The sequence below is a fragment of the Sebastes umbrosus genome, chromosome 12 (assembly GCF_015220745.1).
Source record: "Sebastes umbrosus isolate fSebUmb1 chromosome 12, fSebUmb1.pri, whole genome shotgun sequence".
Classification (NCBI taxonomy): domain Eukaryota; kingdom Metazoa; phylum Chordata; class Actinopteri; order Perciformes; family Sebastidae; genus Sebastes; species Sebastes umbrosus.
Window position 1 is genome coordinate 2,868,723 of NC_051280.1, and position 15,604 is coordinate 2,884,326.

The 15,604-nt window shown below is 42.2% G+C and overlaps 1 protein-coding gene and 1 long non-coding RNA gene across 2 annotated transcripts in view; one reads left to right on the plus strand and one right to left on the minus strand.

Moving 5' to 3' along the window:
• Window positions 1-15,604, minus strand: part of LOC119498812 (partitioning defective 3 homolog) — a 334,030-nt gene that overhangs the window by 9,895 nt on the left and 308,531 nt on the right. The window contains 1 exon segment of the mRNA XM_037787881.1: window positions 7,307-7,430. Within this exon segment, the coding sequence (XP_037643809.1) occupies window positions 7,307-7,430 (124 nt within the window).
• LOC119498813 lies at window positions 8,645-9,400 on the plus strand. The gene is made up of 2 exons (XR_005209190.1): window positions 8,645-9,097; window positions 9,164-9,400. It is a non-coding gene; the product is annotated as an uncharacterized LOC119498813 (long non-coding RNA).

Here is a 15,604-nt window from a genome sequence, read left to right on the forward strand (position 1 = left end):
AAGATACCTCGTAAAATCTCCCACTGCCCCCTCCCTCCACCCACCGCAAGTCCAAACCACAGCCACTTACCAGCAGTTAGTCGGGCAGACACACCCTGAGCTCGTCTCTCCTCAGGTCAAAATGAAGGTGAGACACAAGACACACAGAGGGAGGGGGAGAGAGGGAGGGAGGGATGGGCCATGCTGGAGACTCATAGCAGGGATAGTGATGAGATGAGGTGGATGTTAGTGGGTGTTAATGAAGGAGACATTGTGACAGTCCTCCCCCCCACACAGCCAGAGAGAAACAACTCCTGTACAGGTTATAAGGTCACAGTATGTATGTGCACATGTGATATACATTTAAAATGATCTGCACGTTTGTATTGATTTTATGGTAGCAATCATTTTTTTAAATGAATTATTGTTTTATGAATGTATAAACCTGTTTACACATAAGCCATCCATTAAAATATACTTATGCATCTCTTATTCACACACACAATTCGTATTTCTATATCTAGAGGACCCTCATTGATATAATTCATTCCCTAGCCCCAAAGGGGTTAAGTATTTAGTTTGTACAATGTTTATCCAACCTGGGTAACAGGTATTCACACCTGTTCCCAATAACCACACCTGAAGATGGGGTGAAAAACCTGCCGTCATGGCCTCCCCCCTGGCTGCATCCAATTTTCTCCCCCATCTTTGTCCAAGAGCTTTCTGTCCTAGGTCAATGTCATCTCACATAATTCATAGTTCAAATGGGGGTAATGGCACACTCTCTCCTTAAAGGAACTCATGGTATTGATTTGACACGTGGAACAGGCCGGAAGTAGTTGCAAACTTGAAAGAGGTGTTCAAATCCTGCCTACTCTTTCACTTTTGTACACATGACCAACTGCTGGGTAATTTGATGGATTGTCAGTTTCAGAAGGTTACAAAAGTTGTTGGATGCTAACCCAACTTGGATGAAATTCTTTTTACATCCCGACAGCAATCGATAAATCAAATACTCTGTGGCTGTTGCAGGACTGTAATAAACCCGTCCAATCATTTCATTTGGGCTGAATACCCGTCTGCCTGTCTGTCTACCTGCGTGCACTCATTGCGGAGTCTTCCACAAGCTGCTAGCTTGACAGCTGTGAGTACTAACCATAACCATGTTCGTTGTCTAGGTTCGTTATCATAATTGTGGGGGAGTGGCTTTGGAGGGAGGCCTGAAGGGACGGACTGTCAGTGTTGTTGACTTGGTGACTTTCTCTCTAGATTTAGGGACCTTTGGAGCTACTGCTGTTAGCTACTTTCACTGGAAAAGAGTTGGCAACACTGGGCTGAGTTTTTTGGTTAGATAATTAAAAACTCTTGCTGGTTTCTTAAGATTACCAACCCTAGCTTTAAACTAAAGCTGAACCTAAAGCTAACCGTAACCCAAAAGGCCCTTTAAAAAATGTGAGGACTGGACGAAACATCTTTACTGTCAAGGTCTAAAATTGGTCCTCACAAAGATAGATGTACTGTACAACAGTGAACACACATGCACGCACGCACGCACGCACGCACGCACGCATATCTCTCTCAGCAGCAGAGCACCACCTCAAGGTCCAGCCCACACTTGTGCCACAACTCCTTCCGCTCCTCCGATGTTCATTAGCGGTGTGGGTGCAATAATAGTGTGCGTAGCACAAAGCCAGTCTAATTACTTTTATGGCTGTGCAATGTATTGAGATCCTGGTGGGAGCACTGTGGACATCAGTTTGTGGGAAGGCCATAAAACGATTACGAGTGCTAAAGAGACACTCCCCTTTAAAGCAAATGAAGCCGGGGGCAATCATCTCTGGGATTGATTGGCACTGCCTCGCTGCTCGGCTGACAACAAGGACAGGCTGACAACTGAGAGGGAGGGGTGAGCTCCCACACATCCCTTATTCCACGTCTGAATCGAAAATTGCCCGGAGGTAAATTACAGTCCCAATAATATTTTTCACATGAGGAAAAATCCCTCTAGCAGTTTAGGAGTGTTGAATATTCCTGGGAATGTTGGCTCATTTGCCAGAACATGGTGACTGTAGAGGAGAGGGGAGGAATACCCTAAAGGAATCCAGATAATAGCAGCATTAAAATGTTACAGTAAAATACAAGAGGCAATATTATGCCCTTTCTAAACCCCCAACATCAAGTGAATGAACTCCTCTATTCCCATAGTGGTATAAATGAGTGCAATAAAGCAGGCGCGCTGCTGCCGGGAGAGCGGGCATCAGTCATTCTGATGGAATTAGACCGTGCTACCCACAATCCTCCCCTGCTCCCAAAACTACGGTGAAAAAGCAGAAGAGGGCTCCCAACACAAAATAAAGAGATGTTATACTGATGAAAGTCATGTTGCTAAATAGGGACGGCTAAGAAAACAGCTTGTGTTGAAAATGGATAATTGAGCCAATCAAGCGCAGAGGGTGAAAACTGTAGGACAGATTCAACTAGACTTCACTGGAGGTGTGATATAAAGAGGTGAGCCTGAGCTTGAGTGTCCAAGTCTGACTGGAAGGTGCACAACATCATTAGTGCTTCCATTGGTGGTTCAGAGATATCGGTCCAATTGGTATGACATTAACAGGCAGAGGTGTGGACTCGAGTCACACAAATTGGACTTGAGTCACAAATTTGATGACTTCAGACTCGACTTGACAAAATTAAAAAAGACTAAGAACTAACGTTACGTTAATGAGTGCCAGTAGGAAAAACAAAATTATCAAAGACAATTTTGTTCACATACAAAAAACTATGCGGTTGTCAACCCTTGTCAGTCTTGACTTGGGACTTGTCAGTCTTGACTTGGGACTAGCATGTCTTGACTTGGGACTTGTCAGTCTTGACTTGGGACAAGCATGTCTTGACTTGAGACTTGTCAGTCTTGACTTGGGACTAGCCTGACTTGACATGGGTCTCGTCAGTCTTGACTTGGGACTTGAATGGGACTAGCCTGTCTTGACTTGGGTCTTGACTTGGGTCTTGACTTGGGACTAGCCTGTCTTGACTTGGGACTTAACTTGGGTATGGTCAGTCTTGACTTAGGACTTGACTTGAGTCTTGACTTGGGTATTATCAGTCTTGACTTGGGACTAGCCTGTCTTGGGTCTTGTCAGTCTTGACTTGGGACTTGATTTGGGTCTTGTCTGTCTTGACCTGGGACTGGACTTGGGACTAGCCTGTCTTGATTTGGGTCTTGTCTGTCTTGACTTGGGACTGGACTTGGGACTAGCCTGTCTTGACTTGGGTTTTGTCAGTCTTCACTTGGGACTTGACTTGGGTCTTAACTTGGGTCTTGTCAGTCTTGGCTTTGGACTTGGGTCTTTTCAGTGTTGACTTGGGACTTGACTCGGGACTAGCCCTTCTTGACCTGGGAATTGACTTGAGACTTGAGTGCAAAGACTTACTTGAGGTTTACTTGTGACTTGAAAAACAATGACTTGTTCCCACCTCTGCTAACAGGGTTCTGTATTGAATTCCCACTGAGTGAATTCTGAATGGATTATGGCTGCAACTCATGATTGTTTCTAATATGAATTTAATCAGATTTTAGGTGAACCAATTAATCGTTCAGTCTAGAATCACAATTTCTGGGAATCCAACCTGATGTCTTCACCTTACTTGTTTTGTTTAACCAACAGCAAAAAAATCAGAGATATTCCATTTACAATGATATAAAACAGATAAAATGATAATCAAATGGATAATGCATTACTTCATTATGGATCAAACTAAATAATAATTTCAGCACTCCTCTGTAAACCTATTAAAGATCTATTTGATTTATTTGACATTTGCTTGCATCATAACCAGTCTTCTGCCTTATAAAAAGCAGCATATGAATGTCAGTAGCATCTCATGTGCAGAGCTGTCGGTACAGTCTCTGCCAGGACTGTAAGTGGGGTTGTAGGTGAATTAAGAAAAAGGACACAGGCTCCTTGAGGTTTGCAGCACATCACTGAGGTGAAGCAACAAAATGTAATATATGCATGGGGGGAGGTAATTGAATTTCAAAGACACATTCTCCTGTTTTCCATACGGCCCACCAGTATGGCCAGGGCATGAGTCTAATAACATGCAATTACCATGGCAGGCCTGAGTGTGAGCTGCACTCTGACAAGTAAAAGGGCTTTAAAAAAGACCATTAGAGGGTTCCTCAGACTGAAACCACTGTGGAACCACAGATGGTTCCTGGTAGATCCTCCAGTTAAAGCAGCTGAACACTTTGTTTGAAATATAAACTATTTATCTATGGCATTAAATATATGGGAGTAAATACATAAGCATAAATGGAAACTCAATACTTTTTGTTACCGACTTTCTTAGCATTAAAAATGGTCAAGTACCAAATGTTAGAATTGAAATATTGGTCAGATTTGCAGACTCGTTTAATTATTCTTTGGTAAGACAGCTTCTGATTTAAATCACAATTTTACACAATCTTATTTAGGCAAAGTTCTTTTATGGCTGCTTGTGCTTAGACAACATTTAACATTTGAAAAAAATGCTGTGTAGAAACAAGGCTAAGTCCTGATCAAACAAAGCATCTTTTTATTGTTGCTATGCAACCAGCGTATGAGTGCTAACGTTAGCTTAACACAAACCATGCACTGTACCTAAGAGTCAATGGTACAAGTTTAAATCAATGAAAACAACTTTCAATCTCAAGTACTGCACTTCTGTTTTCTCTTCAGATCAGGGTATCTACGGTTGGTAAAGTCATACAGTTCTGGATATCCAGCAAAGTTCACCACAATGAGAAAAAACTAATGAAGTTTTTTGAGTTTTTTCAACTCAAGGCGTTCAGGACGCTCCTGTAAAAACACGAAATGCGCAGAGTGAAAAATAAATGTGAGACGGGCCTTATAATCCTCAAAGTGAGGAACCAAACCTCAGGTATCTCATAGACACTAGTATAGAAATATTTTCGACCGATACTCTGGTTAAAGACCGCTTGTTAAACTGCTTAGCAACCAGAACAAACCATCCAATACTTGGTAGGTGGATATTTCCGACATCAGCTTTTTTACAGTCCTGCCCACTTCAAACCGGTGAGAAAGGCGCAGTCAAAAGAACAAATGTAGAAATATCTGTAATAAATAAACTAGAATTACCGCCTCATAGCTGTATGCCTCCGCCAACCAGTTGCAGTTTACATCCACGTCTGTCCAAAATGTCATCGCTTCATCATTTTATCCTGTTAGACATTTGTCTGAAATTTTCATAATTAGCATGTAAAGTCTTGAGTTATGGCCAAAAGCGTGTTTTGTGAGGTCACAGTGACCTTGACTTTTGACCACCAAATTCTAATCAGTTCATCCTTGAGTCCAAGTGGACGTTTGTGCCAAATTTGAAAAAAAAAAAAAAATCGCACAAGGCGTTCCTGAGATATCATGTTCATGAGAATTGGACGGACGAAGATGGACGGACAACCTGAAAACATAATACTGCGGCGCGGAGGCGTAAAAACCCAGTGTGGTTCTAACTTTGGCAAATAATAATGAGTTTACTATACAGTACGAAGGACCCCATTGCATGCAGTAAGAGGCTGATTTCCACAAATTCATGTGAACATATTCATTCGGTAAAGAGCCCTGAAATGTTCAGAGTCTCTCTTTGGAAGCCGGGGGAATCCTTAACTTTTAGAGTGTGGGATACTCAATACTGAATTTTCATGGGAAACGGAGACTTGCGACAATAGCGAGTGCGCCGCAGTTGATGTAAATGAACATAATGCTGCAGTATTGTTGAGCTCCTTAATTGAGAGCACGCTCAGTTGTTTAGAGACAAAGGGAGAGGTGACCTGCGCTCTTCTTTCCCACACTGTCCTGCTTTTTGCCGTACAATGCCAGCTGGAATGTGCAGCCAGTCTGTCGAGGCCCATTATAATGCACTACTACTCTGGTTAATACTGCCGAATGCAAAACAAAACTAAAACATCTTTTTTGGATTTATCAGCTAGAAAAAAGAAAAGCCACAGCACAGGTGATTTGATTTGTGAGCTCTCACTTTATCATTTCAATTAAAAATCATAGGACCAAATTCTCCCATTGCACACCAAAGCTACAGTGGGAAATGGTAGTGTAGACACCAGCAGTAAAAAGAGTTCATACAGAAATATACAAAAACACAACAGTGTGTGCAAAATTACCTTGTATAGAGAAAAACAACCAACAAGGACGATTACGTGTTGTAAAGGACGTAATTTACAACACACCAGGCATCTAGTTTGGGACAACACACATTTGTGCCACTTATTACCGCAGCATATATGAATAATAATAATAATAATATGTATTGTGATGTAATGTGTTTGCATTAGAATATGGTGTGATAGAATGTGTGTGAAGTCAACAAAAATGTGTGCTGTCCCAAACTAGATGAAGTAATGTTGTGAAAAAGACTCCTTTGGTGTGTAGAACAATAATATAATATACATTACACAGAGATGCTACCAATTAGAAAAATGTAGTAAAATCTTCAAGATTTAAAATTCGCTACAGCTGACTGTTCATATTATCATAATTTGTTATTCAAAACAATGTAAAACCAAGTACACTTGAGTTGCGGTGCAAGGAAGCAGGGAGGACTAAAATAAATACTAAAAAATATGACAAGTGATTTCATCACCCAGAAAACTTTGAAGGCATTCAGGTTTTTGTTCGCTTGTTATTACCCCATGTTGCTTCAGAATGCTCTAATTATCCCTCCTTTTAGCCAGTGAAGCTTTGAATTAAATAAATGCCGGTTAAAATGTACACAACGCTACCTTGAAAACTGTAAAAAAGGCACAGTTAAAAAACAAAGGGTTTACAGATGAGACCCCCTGTACACAGAAACAAGGTGAAGACAAACCCAAGTCCGTGAGGTGGTGGGCGGTGTGGATGACTGACAGACAGAGACGGGGACGATGGATGAGTAGAGTGGGGTTGTGACAGGTGGGTGGGGGTTAGTGATGGTTGCGTCTGGAGGTGTGCAAACTCCTGCATGCAGGCGGTTGAACATTTGAGGGTGAGGGGGTGTTAGCGTTAGAACAATTAGCCAGGAAGGCCCATGGAGGTTAATGGTAATCCTAGTGGGGACAGGGTGATGTCATCAGTCTTGTTCATAGTGGGGTTAGTGATGGTTAGCACCATACTCCAGTTAGCCACAGCTGGTGCTGTTAGCTTTCTCCTCAGACTAGCATGTGCAGAGTCTTGGTCTGGTAGAGGTCGTTTCTTGACATTAAACAGTCTTACAGTCATCTTCTCCGGCCGGCAGTGGATTTCAGTTACAGGTTCCCATCATTTCAGACACTCACCCAGGGCTGCTCGAAGCTGTAGGTCCTCCTGCGGTCGTCGGGGTCGTCCGGGACGGTCTGGGCCTGCTGGAACTCCTGCCTCAGCCTCTGTATCCGGTCATGGTTGCTAGGGGCTAGCCGGTTACTATGGAGAGAGGAGAGAGAGAGAGAAAAGAGGTGGGAAAGATTGATGAGTGTGAGAGGTCCATTGTGAACAAGTGACCTGGTTCCAGCGGAAATGGCCCGCAGGATGAAGTTCTTTAAAGTCCAACGTGCTTTGTCTATGAATTGATCAAATGCACTGTTGACACTGGAAAAGCAACCCAGATACGTTGAAGCCAGATAAAAACGTGATAAGTAACGGCAGAGCCCAGAGCGGGCTCACAGCGGAGCCAACAGCAGTATGAATCAAACTAATGTGCCTCTGATGTATTATTCATCACAATGAACAAAGACTAGTGGTGAACGGTGAGCAGTACCACAACACGCACCCCCCCCTTCCTCCCGGCCTCATATCATTCAACTACCACACTGCTATTGTGTGTTGCAGCCCTGCGGTGCTTACATCAAACAATGCTGCCTTCAGTGTAACTCTCTCATGGTACACTGAACAAAACCCGCTCCATAGCTGGTCACTCACAACTATCTGGTCAACAACTCCAACTATGAGCCCCCTTTTACACCTGCCGTGTCTCGTATCCAGAGTGTATCTAGATATGATTTGACCTGATTACATTTACACCTGGTATTAAATATGTGTCTCAAGTGTCCACGTTGATATCTGATTTCTTTCTCTGAAAGGGCTGAGAGGAAAGCTGCATTACGCACGGGCTTGTAGCCGGCACTGCTGGAGAGGCGGTGCGTAATGCACGGACACACCAGCCTCAAAACGCAGCCATTTAGGGGGAGAGGGCCCGCAAACGTGATTTTGAGGTACGTCTACACTCGGACAACACAGAGGGATGAGGAGAGGAGACGATGAGTGCAGACAGAGCACACACACAACCGGCCAAAGCTTTGAATATTCGCTGTTCACTACTACCAAAGCTCCGGAGCCCGAAAATGGTACTCGGAGCAGCCCTAACATTACAAATTTCTGCCCACATAGTTTTTATATGTGAATTGAAAATGCAATAGCATTTACACTAGTGTTCAATGTGGTCACAATGCGTCCCTGACCACCTCCGGGGGTGGTTTGGCCGATCGGATCTTAATCCGTCCTCAATGTGTTTTGGGTGCATTAAGACCTGTACTTTCATGTGGTCAAGCACTATCCGATCGCAATCCGATCACCCAAAACACATTTTAATGCATAAGCTGTAAAGGGAGTCTGTATTAGATGTTATGGGGTTTAAAATGTTCATTGATTAAATTAAACTAAACTAACTAAAAGTTGGGTTTTTCTTTTCCGTATTGCAAAATAATTTCAGGTATTCCAACGGTAAAAAAAAACTGACGGTGTAACTTGGGCATTAAAGTATGTAAATCAGAGCTCCAGCAGATAAATATAAATATCTGGTTGTCTTAGTAACTGTTGTATTTGCAACTCTACAGACAGATTTTTGTCTTAATTTTGAATGTTGAGCCATTTTAGACTTCAAACTTAACTGAACCTCAGAGAGTTCACACTTTATACATCATATGTTTTCATAGTTGACATCCATCCAGCTTAGTATAGGTTTCTTTTGTTATTTTAAGGGATCTTAAGGAGAGGAGACATCAAACAAGTTGTTTCTCTAACAGAAGTTTCAGATGGCCCCTGAGCTCATAAAGGGAGAGAAATATAGGACTTACGTATAAAGGAGAAGACAGGTTAGTGTTAAATATATGCAGCCTCCTACAGAGGAAAGTAATTAACACATTTTCCCTCTCAAACAGTGTGTGTGAATAGAAGAGTCAGGGTTCGGAGAATGAACGGCCAGCGGGGGAGCGATGACTCCGAGCTCGACTTTTCAACTTTCTAACTCCGCCAGGAAATTCCTGGAGACTTTCTTATCTGTAAGACTCAAAAAAGGTCAAACCTGCAACTCTTTCCAGTCGCAAAGCTCCCCTTAGTTTAGTTTTGCAAAAAATGTTTTTGCTTAGAAATATTTTAAAGGGGACATATCATGCTCATTTTCTGGTTTATACTTGTATTTTGTGTTTCTACTAGAGCATGTTTACATGCTTTAATGTTCAAACAACACATTATCTTTCTCATACTGTCTGCCTGAATATACCTGTATTTACCCTCTGTCTGAAATGCTCCGTTTTAGCGCATTTCAACGGAATTGCAACGGAATTGCATTGCTGGGCAACAGTTTGGGTCCATGTTTACTTCCTGTCAGCTGATGTAATTTACATACACTGCAACAGGAAATAAACTGGGACACATTTAGAATGTTTACGTTTAAAACTGGGAAATTGTCTAAATATTGTAGATTTGTGACATCACAAATGTAAAGAAATCCTGACGGCTTGTTTCAAACGCACAGTATCTGAATACGGGCTGTGTGTTTATCTGTGGATTGAGCGTTTTGATACTTTCACAGTATTTATATTATCACTTAAACCTGAATTATAATATAAAATACATGAAAATCTCACTTTTTACAATATGAGAGCTTTAAGGTCAGCATAAAAATTCTGAATTGTATTTGTTGAGGGATACGATATATTTAGTGTTATACCCTTAGCTGGGTTATGACAGTAACTGCACTGTTTAAACAAGACTAGAATATCAATCTATCTTCATGAGGTCAAGGACTCCATCTGGGCATTAACATTAATGCAATAACTGCCTAAATTCATTTCATCCATGACAAAACAACCAGATAATGGAGTTTATAGTGCTAGTGCTAGCACCACCAACTTAGCCAGCTATTAACTCCAGACGCACACAATGGAAAAGCCAGAGGCAGTCAGTCCTGTAAAAGACCAGGGACCTGTCATATGTGATCCTGCTAATCTCTGTGATATGTAACACAGCCGCTTGGCCTCTTTAGAACACAGCTGACCTGATGTGTGACCCTCTGGCTACGGGTCATGGCCTAAATGCCAGCTGCAACTGAAAGGCTCATATCTGATAGAGGGGGAACCTGTAAACAGATGTGTGTACCATTAGAAGAAACTAGAAAAATCAGAATGATGAGAATTTATTAGTTTGCCACGGATGAAGTAAGTCCACAGTATGAAAAAGCACAGTGACTCAGTCTGAATGAAAGATGGTCCCTCTCCTGAGATGGTTACTCAACCCTGTAATCAAAAGTATATCATCATTAAGGCAACCTATAGACCCATCCTATACCCTGCCCGAGAGACTGAAGAGAAGAGAAACTCAAATAAAGGGATCAAAGATATCCAATCTTCTAGTCTGACAAAACTCTGTAAATCAATCAAAGAAAGAGCAACACTGTAATACAACTGTAGTGCCAAAAGAACCCCAGAGACAGGGAAGAGCAGCGGGCTGAGATTTAGTCTGAGATGAGCTTCATCCTCCGGACAGGCTCACTCAATATCTGGCACTGCTGTATGAGGCTGAAAGGTCACTGTGTGGCTTTGTTGAGTGGAGTGTCTCTGGGACTCAATAACAGGACTGTGGGCTTGCTGACTGGGCTGCCAGCAAAGCTGTTTACGCTGAGATGCACCCTGCCTTTCATGGTCGGGCGTGCCCCCTGAAAAGCTGTCGGTCTTAAGCCTGGGAAGGAGGGAGCTTTGAGAAGATGTAATGTCTGCACTGTGGGCAGACTGCTACACTATGTTCTAATGAAGCCTGCTGCAAAAAAAAGACGCTTGGGGAATAAGATTGAGGCAATAAAAGGACAATTTCATTATCACAATTTGGGTGTTAGTGTTGACACTTGGCTTTACTTTTAACTGGGGATGTAATGATACCATACATTTAGTAGTTGATACCAATACCAGTGAAATTCCATGATTCTCGATACCACTTCGATACCACGGCAAAAAAACAAAACAATAAATCCCATGTACTTTAACATTCACTCCAGGTCATAATTCCCTCTCTATTATCTATTTCATATTGCTGTGAAAACATCTCCTTCAAACAACTTTATTTATTCAAGTTTCACGCCAAAAACTACATTTTACAAGATTACATTGAAACACACCATGAAAACGTTAGAATTTGCCTTCGCCCAATACTCGTTTACTCGTTACCTAATAATAGAGCCTGAACGCATCATAATGTAAATCAATGGCACCTCCCGTGTGATAGTCGGAAGGATGGGAGCTAGTTAATGTTAGCGGATAGCAGCCGGTAAGCAGCACAGTCCTGCACGGAGCTAACAGCTAACGCTAACTAGCTCTTGTCCTGCAGATTTCAACATGGATTTGTTGTTCGCAATGTTTACTGCTCGAGCCCTGACGGTACCTTCTGTAGAAAAATGAGTTTGCAGAATTTTGGCATCGACTTGGTACCTGAGTATCGGTTCTCGTGATATACCTACTTTGAACCAGGAAGATTGTTTGGGGAATAATCTTTCCGCCTTTGTTTTCTTTTCAAATTAACTTTGGCTAATCTGAATGGTTGTTGAAAATGTGTGATTATCTGGCAGCTTGTTGTACTTCTTTTTAGTGACGTTGCCATGATGCTACCGTAGATCTCAGCAATTAACTTGGTGAGAACAATGCTACTCTTTCTGATGGCCAGAAGTATGAATTCATCCCTTAGGGCTGTGATCAAGGAGGATGCTTTAGTAGGGCTTACAGTAAGAAGTCTACATTGTGGCCAGACTTCGATCTCAGAACCACAAAGCCAATATACCGTATGTCCCAAAGACGCACACAGATTTAAAAGAAACAAAGCTTTGAGAGCAAGATTGAAGCAATTAAAGACAGCCAGGAAGTTCTTGCTTCATTTGGCATAAGAAGAGGAAGTGGTCCAAATTGGACCCAACTCCAAACTAATAGGATTTATCAGATCTTTGCCGTCACTTCAAAATCCCCTGTGACATTGACGCTGCTTCCACGGATCCCAATCAAAGCATGCCAACAGATAGAAGGAAGGCCCCTCTATGGGGCAACGTACAGTAAGTGACAGAGGCAGCTGATGGGACAGAGTCCTAATCCTGTGGATTATAAATGAATGGCCTCATTCACACAGGCCGCTCTTCCCATGCCTATATGAGCATCCCTCAGACCTACCACCAACTGTACATGGCCATAAATTTAAGAACCGTCCACTCATTTAGAGGATTTGGTGATTTTTAGTGGATCAACGTGCCCTTGAATGCAAAGCTGAGGGTGTCAAAAAAAAAAGAAACAGCTGGTTTTGACCCCACTAGCCACCAGCTGGCCCACAAGGACCATTTGAACACATACAGCGAAGTCCCGAGGCCTACACGGGTGGAGAGATTCAAGTGGGTCTTGTGTCTGTTTTGTGACGAGGGCCCTCGTGGCGAGTGGATTACAAGTGGGGTGACCTTGAAGACACAAGAGCAGCATTGTTGGTTCACACTTCAAAGTCTCAGATGAAAGCATCACCCCAAGCATGCGGCATACATACGGCACTGTGCGAAGGTCTGTTAACAAAGCCGTCCAAGACATGTCAGTGTTTCTTAAACCTCATCAAAGTCTATCCCCTCGTTAAATTAAAGGCCATCCTTTGCCCTTAATTAACAGTTGCTGATTCATATAAAATCACCCCTCACTCTTAATAATACAGGGATTGTATTCGGAGATATCCTATCTATTTCATTTGCCAATAATCCTTATTTCATAATAATCAGCTTTTTAATTAAAAGCCACCGTCTTAATTAAACATTTAATTAAGCATGGGTAGTCATGGGATTCCCATCCTGAATGTGACTGTTGTACTGACTAGCTCGCCGGCCTGTTAAATAAACATTTACTGATGTTCCGATACGCACAGTAAGAAACCGGCGCACGTCGCGAATACGTGTCCCCCCTGAACGCAGCAGCTTCGGCGGTTAGTTCCTGTAATCTTATCAGATGGAGGGAACTAGGCCCTACATCCTCTGACAAAGAGAGAGCAGCTGGTGGAGCCTTTGCCTGCTGTGAAAAATGAACCGAGATGCTGAAGATGATAATCCAGGTCTATTGATCGAAGGCTCACAGACAGCTAGGAGGGAGACGGATGCCCTTGCTAACTGGTGCTAGCGGCTAACGCTCCATCTGTGAGCTGTTTTATGGCAGAGTGCACTGTTCTCTACTGAAGCAAAGATGGGCCTGCTTCCTCAAGCAATCACACACTAATCTGGGATAGATGTCACTACTCGGTAGTAACAGTTGAATACTAGAAAGGTCTTCACTTGGGACATTTTGCATGGGCATCCTTGGATTAGTGAAGTGAAAGTGTGTATTTCAAATCAGACTATAGTGTGCTAAAGAAAGATGATTGATGTATGGTGCAAACCAAATTCGCCAGCATGTTGTTCCATAATGATTAGAGTAGTGTAGAACTTTATGTGAAGCAAAATTCCCCAAATCTGTGTGTACATTTGCATTAAAGTACACGACGGGTCGGTTAATTGCTCTCCCTGAAGAGGGAAGGCACAGTGTATGTTAGGGATGCACCGATCAGACTTTATCAGTCCCGATACCGACACCTGGGCTTTGGGTATCAGCCGATACGAGTGTTTAATTAATGACCTCACTGTGTGGAAGTGACTGGGATCATTCTTTATTGTGTAAGGCTTGACTTAAACATTGCTTTCCTAACTTTGTAAATCAAAATTTAAGAAATAAATACATAAAACAATTTTTAAAAAGTACTGAATTGCTATTAAAAAATAATAAATCGTGCAACAGCAAATTGGTAAAAAAACTCTTAACAGGAATTACAATTCCAAGTGTAAACCTTTAAATGCAGCAAAAAAAGTCGTCAAAACTGAAAACAGAAATTAAATTCCAGTCTATAATGTATATAGTATATAAATATAGAATGTAATTGAATAGATTAGACCCCATTGCCACCGATACCCGATCCAGCTTTATGAGTCAGTATCGCCCCGATATCCCTAAACGGTGCATCCCTAGTTCATTATTTTTGTCACTGAAGATAAAGTCCATTCTAATGATCATTTTTATATGACAATGTAAAAGCTACACTTACTAATAAACTGTCTGGCATCTCTTGTGACTTCTTCTGGTTGGATAATTATAAAAGACGAGTTGTGTTTTAGGAACGGAGCCTTTTTGTTGTGGCAGCTTTTACTTGTAGAGCTTCAGAGAGGAGACAAAGTTTATTATTATTTAAAATGTAATGTTTTGCATAATGAATTAGGCTATTTTTTTTGACAAGTGTTGTTTCACCACGGCAATTGTGTAATTGGTGTCTAATAAGCCGATGTGGGCCAGGCACTTGACACAAAATAAAAAATAATAATTAGAACAGAAACTAGAAGCTAGCAGCAGCAGCTGGTTTACATTTAATACTGGATCACTTTGATGATGCTACACCGTTCCCAAGTTGTTGAAAAAGAACAAGCATGTTCAGTTGATATTCCTCGGACACGTAAAGGTTAAAAAAAAAGGATTAGCTCAGATGCTTGACTACTCACGGCCTCGTTGGTGTCTGATGATGCGGTGGAGAGATTAGAGGGGCCGAGAGGCCACTGTGTCTGTTGTGTCTGAGGCCATTTAAGCTCTTATTAACCCGATCTTGCTTTTACTCTGGATTACAGGCTTAACCCTGAAACACGGATGGAGCCAAATTGATCTGCAGAAACACAGCAATTAGATGCCAATCGATACAATATCTCCACACTTAGCAACTCATTATCAAATCCCTGGTATTTGCGTCATCGCGTCAATAACAAACACACGCATCAGAGTTAGTGTGCAAACGAAGACAAACTGCCACGGCAGAATTTCTCGTTCTGCGTTAGAGCTCGTGTTGACAGGGAAGTTAAGAGGCTAATGAATGTAGCTAACACGTCCTGCAACCCAGGCCGAATCAGACACCATCTGCACGTTTGCGGCACCGGCTCAGATCAAACCACTCTCTTCTCAGAGGGCACGGCACTGGCGCGGCGCCGACATGCAGCGCCAAGCTTAGTGGCTTTATGTGTGTGTGTGTTTTTCATCAGGAGAGAAACATGGCTCTTTAGAGTTGGTGAAATGTTGCTGTAGAAGGTGCAGTCAACGGGCAGCGTTAACAGCAAGCGCAGAGTCCGCAGAGAAATGTAGGAGGATTTGAACAAACATTATAAATTGACTCATTAGTCATGATCCGCGGTAATGTGATGTGATGAGTCACTGGAAATGAAGTCTCTGCTTGTTCAACACTGGATATAAAAGTTGACATTCTTTCATGACGGCGAAGATAAGTTTACTGAAAAACAATACGGCATTCAT